This window comes from Monopterus albus, unplaced genomic scaffold (genome assembly GCF_001952655.1).
Source record: "Monopterus albus unplaced genomic scaffold, M_albus_1.0 scaffold293.1, whole genome shotgun sequence".
Lineage (NCBI taxonomy): Eukaryota > Metazoa > Chordata > Actinopteri > Synbranchiformes > Synbranchidae > Monopterus > Monopterus albus.
The window spans coordinates 36905-59994 of record NW_018128173.1 but is presented as its reverse complement, the minus strand read 5'-3'; the positions used below and the strand labels follow the sequence as shown (position 1 = coordinate 59994).

Sequence of the window (23090 nt, the reverse complement as noted above, 5' to 3'; positions counted from 1 at the left end):
CATATAGATGCAGACAATGCTTCATGACAAAACTGAAGCTTTTTTTATGCATTGACCTTTAAGGTATGATGGGCTGCAGACAGGCAGCACAGACCACAGCAGCAGCAGCAGCTGGCTGCTTATTCATCCAGGGCAGAGAGAGAAAAGCAGTGGCTCGCTCAGGAAGCTTCTTTGTCACCTCGCTCCTCTTCTCTATCAACAATTCTCCATTTCCTCCATGAAATATCCAATAAACAGTGGCTTAATTAATGGCCTGTGCTGATTGAGTTTATTTGTGCACTGGTGTAAATGTTTTCCTGTTGCTAGGGCCTGGACTGAAAACTAATAAGCTAGAGACAGCAAAAGGAGGCCAGAGGGAGTCCAGAGCCAGGCCAAACCAGAATACTAGAGACCAGGCACAGGGGGCAACGATGTCCTCTCTGTGCTCTCAACTGGCTATGCTCACACGGATGTGGTTGCTCACATATTGATCTCCAAATAACCCATGGGAAAGTCAGAGACAGGGACAGAAAGATGACGATTGCATCATCTTAAATGTGTCAGAAGCAGTTACAGTGTAAAATGGAACAAAACAACATCCAGATGTTCTTGACTTTTTAGGAAGTAATCATGTTATTTGAGGATTTGTGAACTTTCTTGAATTGCTCAACTGATGTGGCTGGAATTACTGTTGGTTTCGCGCTCACTTTCCAGGCTTAGTAAGGGCAAAGTATGTATGGATTACAATACAGAGACACACACGCTGTCAGAATTGGCATGCACACATCAGAGACGGCGTGGTCTTAGTTTCATTTTATAGGATAACGTTTCATTTTTAAACAAGAAAGGAAATGCCAAAGACTAGCTAAACATTTCGCAATTTGACCGGATACCACTTCTTTGACAGTGTTTCCCCCATCGGTTACAACATCTGTGTGACTGGCATTAAACAAAATGATCAAACTATGAAGCTGACTTTACACTAGTGATTTTCTAAATAATACGTATATCAGGTTAATAGCTAAGAAATGTCTTGCAGTAGCTACTTTCCATGCATAATAGGCATACATGGAACGCCATAACCAAGTGGCTGGCATAGTGTATAGAAACAACTGTGCCGAGTACAGGCAAGGAAGCCCCAAAGTCAAAAGGGGATGCACCTCCTAAGGTGGTTGAGAATGACCAAGCTAAGATCCTGGGGGACTTCCAGATACATTTTTTTATATATTATATTAGCCAACTAATTTTAGGTTTGTCAGTTAGTTCATTTGCAGAAACTATGCAACAGTTAAACCTGGCAGCTACTAGGTGTAAATCTTTAGTAACAGGTAATCTCTATGTACTTGTTTGTGTGGTTTAATTAAGCTATGCATAAATCTTGACTTAGTAAACACAAGTTATTTCTTGGCTAAGTGCAACCTGCTACTGATCTATTAAAAGTTTTTGCTACAATATCAGTAGAGGCAGGAAGCAGTGGCTCCAACACATGTCAAAAGCTTTGAAAATGACTGAGAAAATAGTCCTTTTTGATGTTCTCCTTTCATGGCAAGAATCATCATTAATTGTCTTGGGTTATGACCAAGAAACAGGCCTTACACTGGCAACCATTTGTTGCCATTGAAATAATATTTGAAGTAAAATTGATTCTCAGGCCTAATGGCATTACACACACTAACAAACAATATGACAAATGTCTGTCGTGCACAGCGTGCAGTTTTAAGACAGTTGATTCATCATGCGCTGTTTACTGTTGAAATGCCAGAACAATTTCAAACACACATACATCTTTATACACTCTGCCATTGGTGTCTCGCTCCACATTACCACCCTCAAACTTGCTTGCATGCCACCCTGCCTCTTATGGTCCTCTCATCAGACCTCCAACCCTGCAGAGAAGGACACAATTCACCAGTTGTCTCCTCCAACCACTGCATGCTGTCGGGCCAAAACTGATGACATGTCAGTTTCTCCCTAAACAGGAGCATATTAATGTATCAGTCTGTGGTTAAAGAGTGGGCCAGAAACAGTATTCAGCAGGCAAGCTTTGAAATAGCATATACAACAGGCATACATATAGACATGTACATCCAACAAAAGTAAATATGTTCTGTATAAATGCATACAGTACATTTACTGCTTGTTGGACCTATAGAACCACTGACATCAACACCCACTGTTCTGCAAACTGTATGTGGACTCATGTCTAGAACCACTGGGTCAAAGAAGGCGGGATTACTATTTTATTCATGAAGGGATTTAACTTTTCATGAAGACTTCCCTCATGTTCGTCACTCGTCAAAAAGGCTTGTTCAGTTATAAATGTGTGGCAAAACAAATTATTTTCTTATTTAATATTATATCTTGATGAATCAATTACTAGTTTATCTATAAAATGAAGGAAATTTGTAAAAAAAAAAAAAATACTTGTCAATATTTTCCTAAAACCAAAAGTAACAATTTGAACTTGCCTGTCTGGTCCAACCAGCTGTCCACTATCTAAAGATAAGCAGTTTATGATCACATGAGAGAAATAAAAGCAGCATATACTCACAGCTAAGGAGATGTAGGACTTAATGGATTCATCAATATTTAAAATGGCCGCAGAATAGTTTTTTAGTAGCTTGACTAATTGATTAATCAACTAACTATTTCAGGTCTAAATCATTTAGGAGTACGTATTGATGTGACCCATTATTTTCCATCCCATGGTCCTGAAGGACTCTTCCCAGCTCTTTCCTCTTGATCCTGTTTCAGATTATAGGCTTGTCAGAGAGGACTGTTCACAGCAGTGGGCAACGACCAATTCAACATCTTGGAATATATATACGTAATTGTTTTCTTTAAGATGAGACGATCGATGTTAATCCTGTGTAAGTAAAGCTGCTATAAGTTGGTTGTTTTTTTTGTCCATTGGAGGCAGCAGAATCAAGATGTAAACACATCGACATCTGCTAAGATGATACAGTGAACACTATCACAACAGTTGCTTATGTACACATCTGTTTGTGTCTACTTGTTTTACCCTTTTTGCCATTTCAAATTAAGAGGTTGCAAACTTTTGCACCCAACTGTAATTTTCACTCTTTATTATATTTATCTTTATTATATACTCTTTATTATATTTGCTCTGCTTTACTCTTCACCAACTCCTGAGGACAAATTCTCCACTATGTTTACCAGCTAGTAAATAGTAAATAGTAAATCTGCTGACCATAAAACCAAAACCCTGAGCAAAGAACAAAGAAAAGAATAGAACAAAAGTGGGTGTTAATTTTGTGTTGGTTAAAATTACAAACAACACATGTCACATTGATCTCCTACAGTAAAATATTTACTATTGCAGATTTAAAGCTGCTATTATCAGTATAATGTATTTATATTTACAGTGTACCTATGACAGTGTTGGATGAACTGTCAGGAACCTTTAGAGAAGTGTCACCTGGATCTGCCACTCCCCTTGGCTTTATGGGATTTATAGTGAGTTTAAGTTCATTGTTTTGCTGTTCTGGCCAAAACCTGACTGTTTTGGTTCACTCACTGCTTTTACAACATTGTTTTTGCATGCAGCAGGCAGTTGTTTTCAGGTAAAAAGTCTAAAAACCCACTGTTGCACAGCTCCAAACAGCAAATTTAGCAACTAGCTGGTGAACATAGTGGAGCATTCAGCAGCTCAAAAGTGAGATATTTCCTTCAAAAGGGGACAAAAAAAGAGGTAAAAGAGAGTGAAGACTGGATTTACATTAATCACGTGGCCAGAAAGACAGCTTCAAATGAAAGCTAAAGCTGCTCTGTAACTCTTAACTAAGCTTGCCATACAGTTTCAAATTATATTGACATTTTGTCAGGGTTATGTTTACAGCTTGTTTATGCTTTCTACAAGCGTCCACAAAATCGGTTACAGTGTTGCAGGTTGAAGTGCAGACTTGGTGTCAGGAGGTGCTAAACCCAACTTAGCATAGATTTAAGCTTGATATAAACTTTTAGAAGGACATGCATGTTATCGACATACTGTACAAGTCTCTGCATCCATTCATTCCACCAAATATTTCTGTACAGTGCTGCTGGCTCCAGCTTGGGTTGCCATGACTGCAGGATTTGGTTTTGCACCCTGTACATGCATGATGCTATCAAATTGGCAGTGGTGTACAACAGCCCATTTTTATTGTTTCAGGTTGATTTGCTGAGTAAAATATTCCTATACAGTGGGGTCTTATTAAGTCAGTCTAACTACAGTTAATTTGCTCATCTGAGTTGCTTTCAGTATTATAGTGCACATTACACGTTACAGCCAGCACTTAGCTATTTGCTGCTGTTTGTTTTTTTTTTGCCCTGTGCATCTTTCAGACAACATGTATACACCCTTAAAGGAAGACCTGCAGACACTATCCACAGTAAAGACGTTCTCCTCTCCTCCACTGCTGTTACAGGAAAAAAATTACATTTTTGAGTAATAATATCACCTGATGAGTTATATCATTGAGATGCTATACAGTAACAACATGTCAACTGATGATGATTACTTTGTTTCCTGTACGCTCATATCTCTCCTTTAATCTCAGCCCTCACATTACACACACTGTACATCTGTCTAGCATTTTGTTCCTGCCCGACAGTATGATGGTAAGCTGTCCATTAGCGTGTATCGATCCAGGATCCACACTAACCCCTGCCCCAGGTTTAGTCCCTGAAGGACCTGATGAAAGGCTGGTGGCGAGTCATACAGAGCAAACATGTAATGTAAAGGTCAGCAGAGTCACAAGGGGAATTTCTCTCCACCACAATCTACAGTAAGTTAGTAAGGAGGTTATTTTTGTCATCAGATATATAGAGGAAAAAACAGAACGGAAAATTATGTGGGTGTGAGCTGGTGAGAGCTTTTCCATGCATTTGGTGCATGTAAGCATGAAATGTTACTTTCTCTTAGACTTTGTTTAATGACTTTTTCCAGAACAGTAAACACATCTCTAGCGTCCTGAGCATATGTAAGATATATAAACATATACACTCATTTTTGCGACTCAATATTTTATACAATATAGGCTTTACTTACATGTTTTTGTTTTGTTTTGTATGGCAACAATATATGCCATTGCTGAGTTACAACTGCCCATGTACAAGTTCTCTTGAGGAACTCACACAAAGTCACTACAAAAGTATAGCTTTTATGAGGATCTCAGAAATTTCATTTTTGATTTTGAGTCACTTTCATGATAAATGGTATATGGACTGTACTGCACTTTTTTTTACCTTACTGGACAAAGCACTTTACAATTGCTGCCACCCATTCACCCACACACATACACACCCACACACCGCTGCTGATGGAGTTGACATGCAAGGCGCTGGCCTGACCACTGGGAGAAACCTGGCTTCTGGGGAGACCAGGAACCAAACCCTGATATGTAAACAAGAAAAATAAATGTTTTCCTCTTTGTACAGTGACTGTACTCTAACAATACTTTAAGTTTAGAAAGTTGGATTTACCAACTAGCGACCAGAGCTAGTATTTACATGTGAGCTAGCACAAACTAACTTTAATAGTGATTCATTAGTTGGACAAAATTTTCATTATTGTAATTATAAATCCACAAATTATACTTTCCCCCAGTGAATGATCTTTGTACATACTGTATATTTCATGTAGAAGGAAATACTTTTATCTTTCACCATTAGCTGCAGCAGCACCATTTAAGTATAGTATATTTCTTTTAAGTCCATCTCAGTGCAAGTTAATGAAAAGCCCTTTCTAATCTCAACTTTGCTCTACTTCATACACTTGACAACAGAGTTTGATGATGACATTTCATTTCATTCTTCTACCTTACTTATTACTACTTAAAGCTACTGTATAATGACATACATTATGGACTACATGCTTTTTATGAGTATTACACTGCATCTGACATAAACATCAGCTAATGTGCATGGTCATGTTTTGTTTTCAGTGACAAAAATGTCAGTGAAAAGGAAAAAATACAGCACCTTAGTTGAGACATGTCATCTTTATCATGAAGGCACAATAAAAATTTGTCTGTGCTGTCAAATATTGAGCAACCCCACCTAAGCAGATCCTGGAAAGGGTAAACCAAAATTAAACAATGAGAAACAAGAAAAAAAAAGAGAACAATACAACCAACAACTCAGACAAGCCGGGAGAAGAAAACACAAGGAGGAGGGAGTAGCCAATGACAAAACAAATGAAAATGAGTTCACAGTAGATTAGCAATGTTTGCTTCACTGTTTATTTGACAAGCCAGCAGTCTAGGATCCTCAGTACATTAACTCCACATGAAGGAGAGAGAGATGTCATGACTTTTTTGGACATGCAAGTCCAAAGACTTGCATTCTACCTCAACAGGAGAAGGTTGAGGGTTTTGAGCGGCTCTTCATCACTTCTCAGACTCAACCCTCTCAAGAAACTAAAAAGATATCAAGACCTCCACACATAATCTACTAAATGAAGTTCTATGTTTCTGAGTAAATCTGTTACTGTTATAAATTACTTGACAACAATGTTTTTATATTTGATTAATAAATTATGATGGGGCTTATCTGGAACACACATGGGCTTCAATGGTGCCATAGTGCCAATTAAACCCATGCCAAACGTTTGACTTTGTTTCTAAAATAACTTGAATCAACTAATGAACACATTTTAAAATAGGACATTAATCTTTCATTTTACTTACAGAGAATGTCCATATAAATCAGGTCAATATAGATGACAAATATCCACAGTCATACATGAGTGGGCATAATGGGCACACATACCCTAAATGTAGATGTGTTCTGTTTCCGCAGAAAGAAAACACTAGACATTAACAGCATGAATGGCAGCAACGTGAGACCGTAAAGTCATTCTGTATTTGTCTTTAGACAAGTTTAATCGGGAGAACTGCCCTCTCTGGAAATCCATTAGTGAGTTTCCTGTTTCAATGCTCGAGGCTGTAGTGAGTTCCCTGAGACCATTAGACCTTTACCAGCACAATGGACTTCACTGAGAAAACTTCCCGAGAACAGTTGTCACGCTGACACTCAATCCAGTCAAGTATCCGGGAAGAAAATCAATCAAACTAGACAGCAATCAGAGAACGCAAACCTCCGCCAAGGCAGCTCACTGTCCTCATAATGCCATTCTACCTAAAAACAATACCATGACCATGGTAACCTACCCCTGGCACTTGGAATCACATTGATGCCATTAGTTTTAAAGTTATTTCTTCAGGATCAATCTCAGCTTTGCTGATACATCAAATCTGTTGACACCCGACTGAATCAGCAGAGCTTCAACTAGAATTTGTCTGTAGCATCATTTGTTGTGTCACAGTAGCACGTTTTCTGTGAGCCCTATAAATGTGAACATTCTAGATCACCACATCCGGAATATCACTTGGATCCAGATCAGACTTTGGTGTGTGGCAGACATTATGGAGATGTTGTCGTGCAGTTTTTGTCCAAGTACTGTAGGTATTGTGTATGGAGATAGAAGCAAAAACACAGAAATGTGCTTTATCTCAAAAAAAGTTCCTGGGTCAGGACGATGATCTGGATCTGCACCAAAATCTAATGGATTGTTCCATGGCCTGTTCCCTACCTCTCCAAAAAGCTCCATTTCTTAATTTTTGAGGTATGCTGTAAACAAACACCAGCAAAATCACTGCCTCCACCTTGGTGGATGTAAATACCATTTTGCATGCACCTACACAGCTGCCTTCTGCTATAAAAGTTCCTCTGTCTCTGGAAAAAAATACACTAGCATATTAAATACAAGGTACAGGCTTTCATCCACAGAATGTATAATTATCACAATTTTTCACAAGTTGAATAATATAGGCCAAACTAATAATGCCACTGTAAGCTCAACTGTTATGCACATATGGGGTGAGGAGCAGTGAAGAGTTGGTCTACTTGGCAACTGAAAAAAAAGTGCAAACAGAAAAAAAAAACACCACCAACACTAAAGAGGAAGTGGAAGCAACTGTTAGAAGGTGAAAACCCCAAAGCTGGGCAAAGTGAAATATGAAGTTGGCTGATACTGTGTGTGTCAATAAGGATGAGGACAGGCTGACACTGGCCATGTTGCTAAACCTTAGGTGTTGCAACAGATAGGGGCTTAACAGGTGTGCACTGCAGTTCCTCTTCAACAGAGATAAAGCTGCACAAGTCCTACACCTCCTGTGTACTTCTCTGATGCTGTGTGTCTCAAAGTTTTGCTCATATCATGCACTTTGAGATCAGTGGCAGGTTTATTTTTTGAGAGACATTAGTGCCAAGAAAAAAAAATTGCTTGCACTTTTCAAATTTCCAGAAACTTATTTGTATTCATTCCCAACAGTTGAGCACAGCTGAGCATTGCATCTTTTATTTTTATTAGCAATGAACAAACATAAAATATCTGCCCTTCAAATTCATGTTGGACTTTATGCTTTAACCTGTGCTGAACATATCACCATTTAAAAACTTTCTGAGTGATATAAGTTGCCTGTGGTAGGTCAGGACATAACATCAGTACAACAGACACAAATGATTTACAAGTCTTGACTTTCCCAGACTCTGACAACTAGCCAAATAAATCACATGCGATCAGTAGATGCTTTTTTGTTTTGGATAGTAAAAAGCAAAACATGGCACACTTTATCAAACATATGAATTAATGTGAAAGCAATGCCAGAAATAGTTTTGGGCTAAACACAAGAAAACTGCACACTGGCTGACATTGCTGTGAGCTGCAGAAATGCCACACTTTATAATAACAACTGCTGCTTCATAACGGTTGAATGTCACCCCATGGGTCATATACAGTACGTATGAAACCATAAAAGCAAGCAAACCACTGTGCGGGTTCGCATGTGTTCAACAAACCCATTTCCTCTTTATGCTGCTAGTGTGAACTAAACACTAAGTACTTGGATTATGACGAGTACATGCAGAGAAGTAAGTAAGTAAACATACAGCTGTAATACAAGTTTACTTAGATTTTTGGCTGGCTCATTGCTTTCTAAACAATCCTTCTGTCAGGACAACTGGTATCAACCACTCCTCCTTGTCAACATCCAACTGTGAGTCGTCCTATTGGCGCTATTGTGCTGCTAGCTGGGTGGGCGACAGTTGGAGACAGTAGCAAAGGGGCATCAAACAAACGATAACAGCAAGGGATGCTGGATCACAACATCTAGAGTGCACAGAGGGGTTGACACATAGAATAGCTTTAAAGGCATCTGAGGTGAATTAGCACATTTGTAACACATACTGTATGTACTCCAGCTTCCTCCCACAGTCCAGAGCCGCAAAAGTTAAGTTGACTGGCGATTCTAAATTGCCCGTGGGGGTGAATGTGACTGGTTGTCTGTCTCTACGTGTCTATGTGACCTGTCCAGGATGTACCCCACCTCTCACCCAATGTCAGCTGGGATTGGTTCCAGTCCCTGTGATCCTTTACAGGATAAGCAGTATAAATAATGGATGGACATACACTCATTCACCGGTTTGGCTAGGATTAGACAAGTTGATCAACAAGATCAGCTCCCATGTTTGTGTACGGTAGTTGGCAATACTTCTACACTAAACATCCTTGTACTCAACCTACTGTACTCCATAACTGAGCTGAATGCGTATAAAAATGTATGCTCTGGGGACGAACTTTTTCTCTGCACCATTAGACAAAGCCACTCATCAAGCTATTTTATTTTAGCACAGCAAGGGAGTCTCGGGGGGGGAATTATTCCCATCACATATTTCATGGTTCTATGCAACTGGCCTCAAACATCCAAAACCACAGGATCTGCCTGCTTGCAATTATCTTGTTTGATCCCCGCCATCTACACAGTCTGGCTGAAGGCAAAAGACAGACCTTGCTTCATTCACAGCAAAAAAACATTTTGGAATGATGACACAAAACATTAAACATTTTAATGATGCCTGTTCCCAAAAATCTAACACAACAAAGACAAAGAATTTAGCTGGAAATTGTCTCTTGGGTGTTCTCTATTGTTTGAACATGAAGAAATACTGTACAGCAATTAGTTACTGAAACAGAAAACTGAGTGACTCATGCTGTGTTGTCACAAGTAATCAGCCAAATCAGCTTGTGATAAATGGGTTTCTAGTTGTGATAGAAGAGTGAGTGCCCAACCAGGCCACAGCACAGATGAACTGATTGGTCTGTGCTAACACGTTTTTATGTCGAATGCTATGATTTATAATCTGACGCCAGTTGAAGTCAACTTCTTGGAACAGGAAGGGGGATATTAATGAATGGACTCCCTGTGATAACATTCAGCATTCCTTTACTCAGTGATTCTGTTGCACCTTTAAATAATTAATTTTGTGTATGAATTTTGTGGGTGAATTCTTATTATTATTTTTTTTTCTAACTGCCATGAAAGATTTGGGATTATTCAAAACGTGCACTCATCTCAGGTCATCTTAATGATTCTAATGATTTTATCATATCAGGCCTTTATTGGACTTGGTGTCAGCAGTTTCCTTTTTGCACGTCCGTCAGCACAGCAATAGGCGATCACCACACTCTACTTCACTTAAGGTTTATTTGATATGAGGGTGTTGTATTTCAATGCTGACTGTCAGCCAAGTTTTATAAGGTCATATGTCTCCTGAGACAATTGATAAGGTGGAGTGTGAAACAAGAATCCTTTTGTTATCTATGTACATTAAGTTGACAAGAGGGATGGGTTTGGATAGTCGGTTCAGTTGCATCTGGTTACTGTTCAGCAAAATACCTGGATTTGTTGCAAGCTCTGAATTAACAAATTCCTCATTACTTCCACTATTAAGTAGCAGGCTTCTCAATTTTACCCAACAGTCACTGGTAAAATGAGAGACATGGCAGCTCAGTTGTACCTGATTAATGCTAATTCTATAATGGGTAAAAGAGCTCAAATATAAAAGGTTGCCAGGTCTCTGGTTAACATGCTCTCTGCAGCTGCTGTCTGTATTCAGCCAAAGTTGGTTTGTGAGTAAAAAGACTCTCCAAAACCCTTTTTGGAAAGGAATACTTAAAATTGCTGGCTACATCTGTATATTAAAGCGATGGCTTTTTGTCATTTATATGGACGTGACTTTTATCTCAATGTCATACTCAAACATGATTAGAGAGCAAATTCTGCTGCCTCTTTTATAAACCTGGGAAATGCACAAGTATTGAATGACAGGACTAAGTGGGACATGAAAAATGAGAACAGAGAAAATCCCAATCATGAGAAATAGCTGTATTTCCAGCATGTGATCCTCTTTTAGTTTGTAATGAAACTCACCTGTAGCAACCACCAGGTGCTGGCAACATAGAAATCACTGGTAACCAGGTAAAATGGAGAAAAGTTGACAAAGCTGACAAAAGTGGACCACACTGAGCACGGAGAAAAGAAAGAAGAGCAAAGAAATGTCTGAGGATTTGAGAAGCACAGTAGTGGAAAAGCCTGGACAGTCTCAGGGCTCCAAGTCCATCTCCAAGGTCCTGTGTCCATTGTGAACAACAGTGACAAGACATTTACAGCCCATGGTGCTGGAGCTAATCTCCCTGGACGTGGACGAAAGAGAAAAATAGACGACAGATTGCAATGAAGGATTGTTGGAATGGTGGATAAAGAACCTTGATCATCTTCCAAGCAAATTCAAGCTGACCTGCAGGCACAGGGTGCAACAGTGTCAGCTCACACTATCTGTTGCCATCTGAATGACAAGAGATGCTATGGTAGGAGACCCAGGGGCCCCACTGCTGACACAGACATAAAAAGCCAGACTGGAGTTTGACAAAACCTACTTGAGGAAGCCACAGTCCTTCTTGGAGAATGTCCTGTGGACAGATGAGACTAAAATAGAGCTTTTTTGGTTGAGCTTATCAATTTGCTATTTTCAGAAAATGAAACGAGGCCTTCAAAGAAAAGAACACAGTCCCTACAGTCCAACACGGTGGAGGTTCACTGATGTTTTGGGGTTGCTCTGCTGCTTCAGGCACTGATGTCTTGACTGTGTGTGTGGCATTATGACATCTGAAGACTACCAATGAATTCTGGGACCCAGTGTCAGAACGTTGGGTCTCTGTCAGAGGTCATGGGTCTTACAGCAGGACAATGACCCAAAGCAGACTTCAGAAAGCACCAGAAATGGTTTCAGACAATGAGCTGGAGAGTTGTGAAGTGGCCAGCAGTGAGTCCAGATCTAAACCCCATAAAGCAGCTGTGGAGAGATGTCAGAACAGCAGCTGGGAGCAGGAAGCCTTCAAACCTGAGAGACCTGGAGCAGCTGGCAAAAGAAGACTGGTCCAAGATTCCAGTAAAGAGGTGGAAGAAACTCACTGATGGTTACAGGAAGTGACTGATTTCAGTTATTTAGTCCAATGGGTGTCAATAATTCTGTCCATTTCTGGAGTTCTGTGGGGAATAGACCAGATTTGTTTTTTTCTCTGCTTTTGTGTTGTTCCAATACAAACAAAAGAAATAAACATGAGAATACCAATGAATGTGTGTTATCTGACAGAAATGAAAGGGTGGCAGTATTTTTGGCCATGACTATACAAAATAAACAAAGATTATAAAAAAGATACCAAAATGGCAGTGTGTGTATCATGAGACTATTGTCTCACCAGATTTTGCACATTTTTAAAAGCTGTACTGGGTCTTCCCCGGGGCCTCCTCCCGGTGGGACATGCCTGGAACACCATCCTAGGAAGGCACCCAGGAGGCATCCGACACAGATGCCCGAGCCACCTCAGCTGGCTCCTCTCGATGTGGAGGAGCAGTGATTCTACTCTGAGCTCCTCCCGGGTGACTGAGCTCCTCACCCTATCTCTGAGGGTGCGCCCAACCACCCTGCAGAGGAAGCTCATTTCGGCCGCCTGTATCTGGGATCTTGCCCTTTTGGTCATGACCATAGGTGAGAGTCGGAACGTAGATCGACCAGGAAATCAAGAGCTTCTCCTTACAGCTCAGCGCCTTCTTCATCACAACGGACCGGTACACTGACCGCATTACTGCAAAAGCTGCACCGATCTGCCTGTCAGTCTCCCATTCCATCCTTCCCTCACTTGTGAACAAGACCCCAAGATACTTGAACTCCTCCACTTGAGGCCGGAACTTCCCACAAACCTGAAGGGAACAAGCCACTCTTTTCCGACTGAGAACCATGGCCTCGGACTTGGAGGTGCTGATTCTCATCCCAGCCGCTCTTTCTCTGTATTACTGACAACCATGATTGGCCACACAGGCGCCCTGTAGCACTTTAGTCAGTCAGGTGACACCATTTATCACATTAGTGTGAAAACTCTTTATGACTCAACTTCACACACATTGGAAGAGGCTGTGCTGAGCAATTGTATTAAATATGCCAGAAATGTGGCACAAAAACTAATCTTAGATCATGTAAGTGAACCAGGGTCAATCATTTTTAAGTGTATTGTAAAAATGAAGCATCTGTGAGAAGACCAGCTATAGTGTATGTCTCTCCAGTAACAACAGCTGCAGACAGACTTGGAGCATGAGTAACTAAACAAATGCGTCTGGAGCCAAATATTCATTAAAAAAGTCTGGTTAGTTCTGGGCTGATGGCTCTTCATCTCCTGAAGAAACAAGCTCATCATTACCCACATGGTGTGGGTAATGATTCTTGCAGCAGAGTTTTTCTTATGGTTCGAAGGAGCCTATTGGGAATACCACAGAGGATGGAATTACAGCGACATGAGAGGATGAAGTCTGATCTATTTAAGATACAAGAAGGCAAACTATATTTCAAAGCTTACTTACTGGGCCACTGGCTCCTGAATACTTTTTCATATGGATAACTACACATCACGTTACGGTGACCGCTGCTGTTCTGTTTCCTGCAGTACATCCGCTCTCCACATGTGTCTTTACCCTCATTTCATCCTTCTTCATCTCATCAAATCTCTTCCACAGCTGCTCACCTTTTGTCTTCTGACTGAAGCCTCAGGCCTGTTCTCAAGCAGTTGCACACTATCGTGACACATTAACGGGGTCAATGCCTACACCTTATTACTTTAAGAATCTTCTATCATTTTCTGTCCACTTTGTTCTGTGTGGCTCAAACTTAGCAGAACATGAGGTAACGAAGAGCAGGGTGAGCAAGTTGTGGCCTTGAGACTACTGCAGTAAGAGTAAATATGTACAACATGAATGTGTGTCGTGTATAAGCTGGAAGATTAAGCATCCATCTACTACAAAAGGGAATCGCCATTGTTCAGTCCACAAAGCCAGCTACTGATTGCAGAGCATCATCTTTCCTTATAGAAACCAGAACAAAGCTGACAGTGAGATTTATCCACCAGCAGCACCTGCAGCATAATAACAGTTTGGGAAACAAAACTGACTCCTGTTTTGAGTCTGTCACAGCATGTGTGTCCTCACAACTAACTGTACCACTCCCTCGAGGATTCATGTGACACCTCATACTCATGCAAAGGTCATGGGATACTGCCATCACAGAAAATTCAATGATTGTTTCCTCATTTGGTTGAAAATGTAGACTCCTCTGACACCACCTACTGGCAGGCATTACAGCTTGGAGTCATCTTCGATATGTCTGGATTTTGAGACTTCCTCTCTTCGTCCAATCTGGACGCTGTTGGGTTTGGGGAGTGTCTGGGGAAAGCTGTCATCCTGCTATTCTGCATAAAGTCAGTGGCACCTGAGGCTTTGGTTGGACCTGTCGTGGGACTTATTAAGATTGCCCTTAATGTTGACGTAGTTGCATGCTCAAGATTAAAGTCCTGCAAGGGAATAAACTGCAAAATTTGTCTTAATGTTTAAGTTGTTTTAAAGCAGGGTTGCTTTGAGAATTTGTCTTCAAACTGTTTAGCTTCATTAAATGGTTCCTTAGTCTTTCTTCAGTCGCTAAATTGTTACGTTTTGGTATCTTCAAACAGTGGAATGTTTTTCTTCATGGTCTTTCACAGTTTCTTTCCACCTTCACCACATGTGTTTCAGTGTGGTTTCCTTCTGCCGTGACTTTCAGCCAGATCAGATCTTTGAGTTGTTGCACTAACTCTAAAAGGCACGGTACCCTGTGACTGTAAACTTGTCAGAGCAACTTGAGGTTCCCATTTTACAGTACTTTCTCTAAATCACAGAATATACTATGCTCTTATAAGGTTTTTTTGCATTTGATTCTTTATTTGGTAGCTGGAGTGAAGAGAAATAGGGAGTAAGACAGACAGTGATCTACAAGTGGCTGTAATACATCAGTACAGTAATTTCCTGCTAATAAAAGTTGAACTCCTCCAGCAAATGCAGGACTGAAAGAAAACTGCTTGCAAGCAAACACTTATGTAAACAAATAATGTTTTATAAGGAAGCAAATGCATTATACACCTTTGTCAGACTTCAAGGATACATACAATGAACGCGTTTACATACACTTAAGTAACCAGGTTACAATCGACTTTCTCGAGTAAGCTGATTTCTTAACCGTCATGTAAATGGGAAACCTGGTTTCTGTAATCAGTGTAGGGGATTAGAGAAACCTGATTTCCCCAGGTAGCTTTCTCCCAGAGAACGCAGATTTCTCTGCCATGTATACGAGTAGCCGGGTTTCTAATCAGCTTTCCACAAGAATGCATATGCAAAAGTCATGCTCCAAGGTTGCTTGTGCACGTGTGACTGGAGAAAAACAGGAAGCTGTCATGGGCATAAACAGACGCTTATCAAAATGGCGAGCAGCAGCCCAGACCAAGACATGACTAATGGGGTAGCTAATGTTGTGAAACATTACTAAAGAGAACAGAATACGATCTTGATCAACCGGGTCCATCTTTGTTTATGGGAGGATGCAGTCGTATAATGATGTCAGGATTTCCAATTGTGGACACCCCCAAACAGCGTCTTTCTGCTTTCAGTGGGATAGTGGGAGGGGACTCGTGTATACTGGGGCTTTTGAGTAACCTGATTACTGCTGTGCATGTAAAGGTGTAATCTGATTTCTGCCATAACCTGCTTTCTCTCACTAATCTGTTTACTTAAGTGCATGTAAACGCAGTCAACGTACTTTGGAGAGCAACTGCACACATGTCACATTTTAATTTGTTATTAATAGTAAAACACTAATGAAAACCTTTTATCCAGATTAAAGTCGCTACAGTCACAGGGACACAAACTGACCCTGGGGTTACTGAGGGATTCCCATAACCCTTGATTAATATAATGGGGGAAAGTTAAAACCACTTGCAATTTTGTAAATAGCTTGTGATATAAGAGCAGCACTTTATTGATCCAGGTATTGACCAGCAACATAAGGCCACCAGGCCACTTTGGTGGTTCCCATGGGAACGGCAGCAAGAGGATAATACTGGTAAGTGTCAGAAGCAAGTTGCTGTTATTTATAAACTGAGGGTGACAGTTCTCCCAGAGGGAAAACATCTGTGAAGACACAAATACTGACCGTCGTGAGTCCTATTAGGACATCAACTAAGAAGGATCTGCTTTAATGCTAACTCATCCACTTATCTTGATTTTTTTTTTTAATTAGCACCAACTGGCCCAAACAAATAGAACAGAAAAGCAGCAGAAGCTCACACTCGAGAAGGTGAAACAGTTAGCAAAATTGCTGACAAGTAACTTGGTTTTAATCAACTAAATGTTCTGGTGCTATCAATACAAATTGTGTTATTCTCTTGATTTAATTTAATTGTATTGTACATTTGGTGGCGTAACCCTACATAATGGAGCTCTAACTGTGTTTGACTTTACTGGGAGAGGAGGCTTTAAATCCCGCGTTGCTGCTGGAGATGGATTTTAGTAGCTGTATTTTAAACGGTTTAACAAGCAGCAGCCATATATTTCATACAGTATGGCAATAAATTTCAACTGAACAAACCAATGACCTCGTGTTTCACACTACATCAAACAGCTCTCACAGAAGAGCTGCAGTGATACCATTCATCACATCATGTTCCTTTGCACCTTATCTGTTGCAGCTGTCTACTGTAATTGCACAGTTTGTACTGTAGTTTTAAATCACCGGGAGGTGATATATAACACCAAAGGCCAGGGCTGGTGTGTGACAAGCCTGGGAAGCTGGTGGGATTCAGGTAACAGTGGACAGGACAAACATTTACAAGCAATGAATTACTCTTAAATATGAGCTCACCACAGCGCACACGCCCACCGCCTCGGAAAAAATTGCATTTCTGAGAAATTCCCACACATCTGATCATCTTTAACCACTCCCCTGGTCACACCACAACATGTGAACTTTTGCCTCCTGAAAAAGTGGAACAATCTTGCTGAGCTGATGAAAACAGTCACACCTCAGAAATACTATGTTTCTGTCCAAAAGCCACTTAGAAAATATGAAATCTTGCAACGTGATGTGTGAATACAAAGTCTGTAACATTATTCATGCCTGTGAGGCAAAGAAAACAGAACATAATGAATGCTTTTTAGTCTACTATTTATCATCTTCTCTGGCAAACTTACAATTATCAACTTTCATCACATCTCCCAGCGTACTGTCTGGGCCGATGAGGGCAAACTACTGTTCAGAGCATCATTCTCCAACATATATTCATTTATATGAAAGTGCTCCGAGTCCAGCAGGGAGCACATGCTGAAATGTTTGGATTGGCACATCGCTGTGTATATACAAGAATATTAACTGCATGGGAGCAGCATCAGCTACATTACTTTCAATATAGTCCAAAGAATGAGCCTTTATCATCAACATCTGTTGTGCTTCAGCCAAATTAAGCTCTGTTAATCACACAGCGATCTGAAAACATGTTACTGTAGTCTGCTGAGATACAATCGCACACTTCACAGACTCTGTCTCGGTTAATTCAGTTTCAGCCACAGGAATTTACATGCACTTGACCAAACAAGCACATAAACAGACACACACACTCATCCACTGAGAAGGCACATACATCATTAATTACTTTCATTCATTAAAGAGTCATGAATTATTGAGAATGATAAAATACAGATCAGGACCGTAACTTTAGCTTGTTTGGCAGAGATGATTAAATGATGCATTTTTTATAAGTAAAACTAGAAACACGGTAATTAAATCAATTTAGAGAACAAAGATTTTTTTAAGAGGAGCAAAGTCGAAATTCCAACGTGAAACTTTTTTTTTTAACCACTCAGGTTCTGTTTCCATTTCTCAGCCTGCAAGTACTCAACTTTTATTTGGAAACTGAAGCGGTGAAGTCGGGGATTCGGTTTTTCAGTCTTACTCAGAGCGGTGACAGGTATATCATCATCACTGTTTATTCCTCCAGCTGCTCCCAGCCACAGCTCTGAGCAAATACCAGTGCATGCACCATAGGTTAGACAAACCTACTGCAACCACAAGCCATCCGGAAGCAGGCAAGGTGGTGGAGAGCGGGAACATGAACAACCGCTTTTTATTGCTTCCTGTAAACTACTTGATCATCACATCACCACTGTTGAAAAGGTCAGCATAAATACAGGAAAGCAGGCATGCCTTTATAGTATAACCCACACTAATCACATCCTCCAACCAGTTTTTATTTCCTAAACTTGACTTTCCATAGTACTTCTAGCAAATGTTTAGGGCCATGGACAGAAAGTTGGTTAACCCTTGGACTTGTGCCAGAAGAGTTCTGCCCTCCAGGAAAGGCAGGACCGGACCAGTCCTCCAGGGTTGTCAGGTGTGGCACACTCCTCTCAAACAGGGACAGATATTCAACCAATTAGAGAAATGCACAACGCATACAGTTGCCGTAATGCCTTGTGTGACAAAGGCTGCACTCTCAGGCACACCTTCTATTAATGGAGCCGGCACAGCAAAGCACAGCCGTTAAGGAGACTCCAAACACATACCACAGCAATACAAACATTAACGTCTGACATGCAGCTGAGCTCTCTCTGTATGTGATGACCACAGAAAGAGGGGATGTAATCAATGTTAACAGTGTAGGCACATGTGTGTTCAGGAAACTCTCTCATGTTCAAATGAAACCACTTCATGCAGGAAAGTCTACCCTCTATTGACAGTGTGTAGCCAGGCATTGAGCCCAGGACCCATAATAACAATTATTATAAGCAATAAAAATTCCCTTTTCTGTTCCAGAGTCAGTACAAACTTTCTATAACTTCCTTTAATTTCACTGACGAGGCTTGGTTCCTGTTTCAACATGTGGATAAATGGCATCAGGGTATCAGCCTGTTACTCCCTTTCCAGTAAGAAGTGTACTAAATTCACAAGATGCTGGCATTCAGTTATAAACTCAAACAAAACAGGCTGAGGGTAAAGCACAAAATGTGTTGTGACACAGACAGTTAGAGGGAGTGGAAGTTGACATACAACTGAGCGAAGGTTAAACGTGAACTTACAGTTAGCGGAAGGGAGCAGACCACGAAGATGACAGTGATGAGGGCCAGCAACACCAGATGATCCATCTCCTCTTCCCCCTGTCCAAACCAGGCCAGGCTTATCCTCCTCCTCCTCCCCGTCGACGCCACCGAGCCACGCCGCGTTACATGGCTCCGGTGCATTTTGCACAGACTGACAATCACTGAGCCGTTGCACACAAACACAGCAAAGATGAGCAGTGCCATCAGGGAGGAGTAGGACAGAGAGAAAGCCAGAATCAATTTGGCCTGCTCATCTCCTGTCGCATCCATATCAATGAAGCACCATGTCCCGGGACAGTACTGTCTGAATTTGCCATAGCCACTGTATGGCAGGAGGCAGAAAGCCAAAGAAAAGAGGTAAATAAAGAAAAGAGTGATTTTAGCAAACCTGGGGCGGATGTGTACAGAGTAAAAGTAAGGATGACTGATTGCCAGGCAGCGCTCCACAGCCATGGTGCACAGGATGAGCGTGGGCGCCAGGCCGAAGAAACTCATGGCAAAGCCAAAGAGGTTACACAGGCCTCTGCTGCCCATACCTATCAGGGACATGTTGCGGGCATAACAGATGAACACAGGCGGGCTGAGGAGGCAGGTGCCCAGCAGGTCGGTGAGGGCCAGGCCGGTCACCAAGATACAGAAGACGGACGATCTGGAGCGGTGCTCCTTCTGGTGCACTCCGAGGATGAAGAGAGCCAGGAGGTTTCCCACCACACCAAGCAAAAACATGATGATGCTTGTTACTGGTTTGTTATCTCCATTCACAATGAGAGCGTCATTGCAGGTGGTATTGTGACATGACTCATTTGAGACCATGCTTTTGTTCATGTTTAACTTACTGTCAAAAAATATGCCAACTCACTGTGGAATTAATAGGGGATTTCCAGGCAGCATAAGACAATCCTGACCTCTTGATATCATCATTTGGCAACACAGAAGGCAGGGGTGTATGATGAGTCCCATAATGCTATGCTGATTTAAAACATGATTCATAGACTTTCCCTTTCTGTTCGAGTCTCTTGTTTGCAGGAACTATAGAAATGTTTCTGTGGAATAAAGAACACAAGAAAATAGCTGCTTAGTGTTTAAGTCCATAACCTTAATAAGCCTTTGTGCTTCTTCTCATAGGCAGCAATGTTTATAGTAAATCATAGTTTCAGTGACCAATAATCTCTCACCTTTCACCGGCTCTGCAGGAGGCAGCACTTGAGCGACTGAAACTATTAAAGGCTTCCCACTTCTGCTTGTTCTTCTTTTTCCATTGATACAAGGTTCCGGTGTGTTAGGTTAAGATATTGTGCCAATACACGGATACGGACTTTAAAACTGCCGCTGCCGGTAACGCGTCCGCGGTTCCGCACTGAGTCCACGAACTGACAACAGGACTGTTGAAACTCCGCAGACTTTCTCTCTTCGCACCTCCCAGTTTCCTTCTCATCGATGCGTGGCCCCACCCCGTGCACTGCTGCACAGAGAGACGCCGACCGATCAGAAGCAAAGGAGCTCTTATTTATTTTCTGGTTAATAATCAGAATTCATTGTTTGTTAACTTGTTTCAATACAGCTGCGTTATGAGCACTTGTTTTTTTCTTATTTTAAGTTCTGACAAAACATATTACCTAGCTATAATGAGCTTTTATTGCAGTACAGACTTAAATAAATGATAAAACGTAGACACTAATATTTGGAAAGTCATGGATCCCAGATGCAGTGGAGGAAGTAATAGGCTGTAAATAAACACTGAGTGAAATTATTTGGAAATCATTTGAAACCCAGTAGTACAAAGACAACATGTCAAATGTTGAAACTGTAAAATTTTGTTGTTTTGGGGAAAATGTTCATTTTAAATTTGATGCCAGCACCACTTTTCAAAAAGGCTGGGACGGGGACGTGTTTACCACTGTGTTGCATCACCTCTTCTTTTAATAACACTCTAAGTGTTTGGGAACTGAAGACACTAGTTGTTTTAGTTTTGAAAGCATAATGTTTTCTTATTCCAACTTGATATAGGATTAGTTTGATATAGGATTTCAGCCACTCACCTCTCTTCCGGTGCCTCCTTTGTCATATTCTTCACTTCACATTTGACTGAAATTGAAAATGTTTTCTGTGAGTGACAGATCTGGACGCTGGACGGCAGGCAGAACATTTTAGCAGCCAGACTCTTATTACAGAACAATGCTGTTGGAATACGTGCAGAACGTGGTTTGGCATTATCTTGCTGAAATCAACAAGGCTTTCACTGAAAGAAACGTTGTCTGGATGGCAGCATATCTTGCTCCAAAATGTGCATATATAGAGTGAGGAACAGAAGTATTTGAACACCCTGCGATTTAGCAAGTTCTCCCACTTAGAAATCATAGAGGGGTCTGAAATTCACATTGTAGGTGCATTCTCACTCTGAGAGACAGAATAAAAAAAAAATTTCAGGAAATCACATTGTATGATTTTTAAAGAATTTATTTGTCTTGCACTGCTGAACATAAGTATTGGTACAGAAACCTTTGTTTGCAATTACAGAGGTCAAACGTTTCCTGTAGTTCTTGACCAGGTTTGCACACACTGCAACAGGGATTTTGGCCCACTCCTCTACACAGATCTCCTCTAGATCTGTCAGATTTTGGGGCTGTCGCTGAGCAACGCGGAGTTTAAGCTCCCTCCAAAGATGTTCTATTGGATTGAGGTCTGAAGACTGGCTAGGCCACTCCAGAACCTTGATATGCTTCTTACGGAGCCCCTCCTTGGTTATCCTGGCTGGGGGCTTTGAGATGTTACCACCCCCATGCTTCAAAGTAGGGATGGTGTTCTTGGGATGCAACTCATCCTTCTTTTCCTCCAAACACGACAAGTGAAGTTTAGACCAAAAGGTTCTACTTTGGTCTCATCTGACCACATGACTTTCTCCCATGCCTCCTCTGAATCATCTAGATGATCTTTGGCGAACTTCAGACGGGCCTGGACATGTGATGACTTGAGCAGGGGAACCTTCCGTGCAATGCATGATTTGAAACCATGACGGCGTAGTGTTTATACCGACAAGCTGCTTGGCAATTGCCCTGTAGCCCTTTCCAGCCTTGTGGAGGTCCACAATTTTGTCTCTGGTGTCTTTTGACAGCTCTTTGGTCTTGCCCATGGTAGTAGTTGGCGTCTGACTGACTGTGGGGTGGACAGGTGTCTTTAAAGAGCTCAGACAGGTGCTACTAATTTAGATTAATGAGTGGAGTAGAGGTGGACTTTTTCAAGGCACAGTAACAGGTCTTTGAGAGCCAGAATTCTTGCTGTTTCTCAGGTGTTCAAATACTTATGTTCAGCAGTGCTAGACAAATAAATTCTTTAAAAATCATACAATGTGATTTTTTTTTAAATTCTGTCTCTCAGAGTGAGAATGCACCTACAATGTGAATTTCAGACACCTCCACGATTTTTAAATGGGAGAACTTGCAAAATCGCAGGGTGTTACTTCTGTTCCTCACTGTAAGGGATAATCACCTTTATTTGGCCAAGTATGTTACACACACAAGGAATTTGTTTCCGGTACAGAACTGAGGCAGCCATCTGCAGCGCCAACTCTCACCGATGGCTCTAACCATTGGGGCCAACTTGGGGGTTCAGTGTCTTGCTCAAGGACACTTCAACATGTGGACTGCAGGCACCGAGATTCAAACCTTCAACCCTTCGGTTGGGAGACGACCCACTGAATCACAGTCACCCCCATCATTCATATGACATTCAGCTTTAATGGTGCCTTCATAAATGTGCCATTTATTC

The 23090-nt window shown here is 41.2% G+C and overlaps 2 protein-coding genes across 2 annotated transcripts in view; one reads left to right on the top strand and one right to left on the bottom strand.

Moving 5' to 3' along the window:
- Positions 1-18180, top strand: part of LOC109973526 (4F2 cell-surface antigen heavy chain) — a 26831-nt gene extending 8651 nt beyond the window's left edge. Inside the window, exons 5-6 of the mRNA XM_020623190.1 lie at positions 17550-17553; positions 18086-18180. Of these exons, the coding sequence (XP_020478846.1) occupies positions 17550-17553; positions 18086-18153 (72 nt within the window). The 3' untranslated portion in view covers positions 18154-18180. The remainder of the gene's footprint in view (positions 1-17549; positions 17554-18085) is intronic.
- ptgir (prostaglandin I2 receptor) overlaps positions 1-20782 on the bottom strand; it is a 24815-nt gene extending 4033 nt beyond the window's left edge. The window contains exons 1-2 of the mRNA XM_020623189.1: positions 20501-20782; positions 19305-20368 (exon numbers count right to left, since the gene is read on the bottom strand). Of these exons, the coding sequence (XP_020478845.1) occupies positions 19305-20150 (846 nt within the window). The 5' untranslated portion in view covers positions 20151-20368; positions 20501-20782. The remainder of the gene's footprint in view (positions 1-19304; positions 20369-20500) is intronic.
- Positions 20783-23090: the final 2308 nt, after the last annotated feature.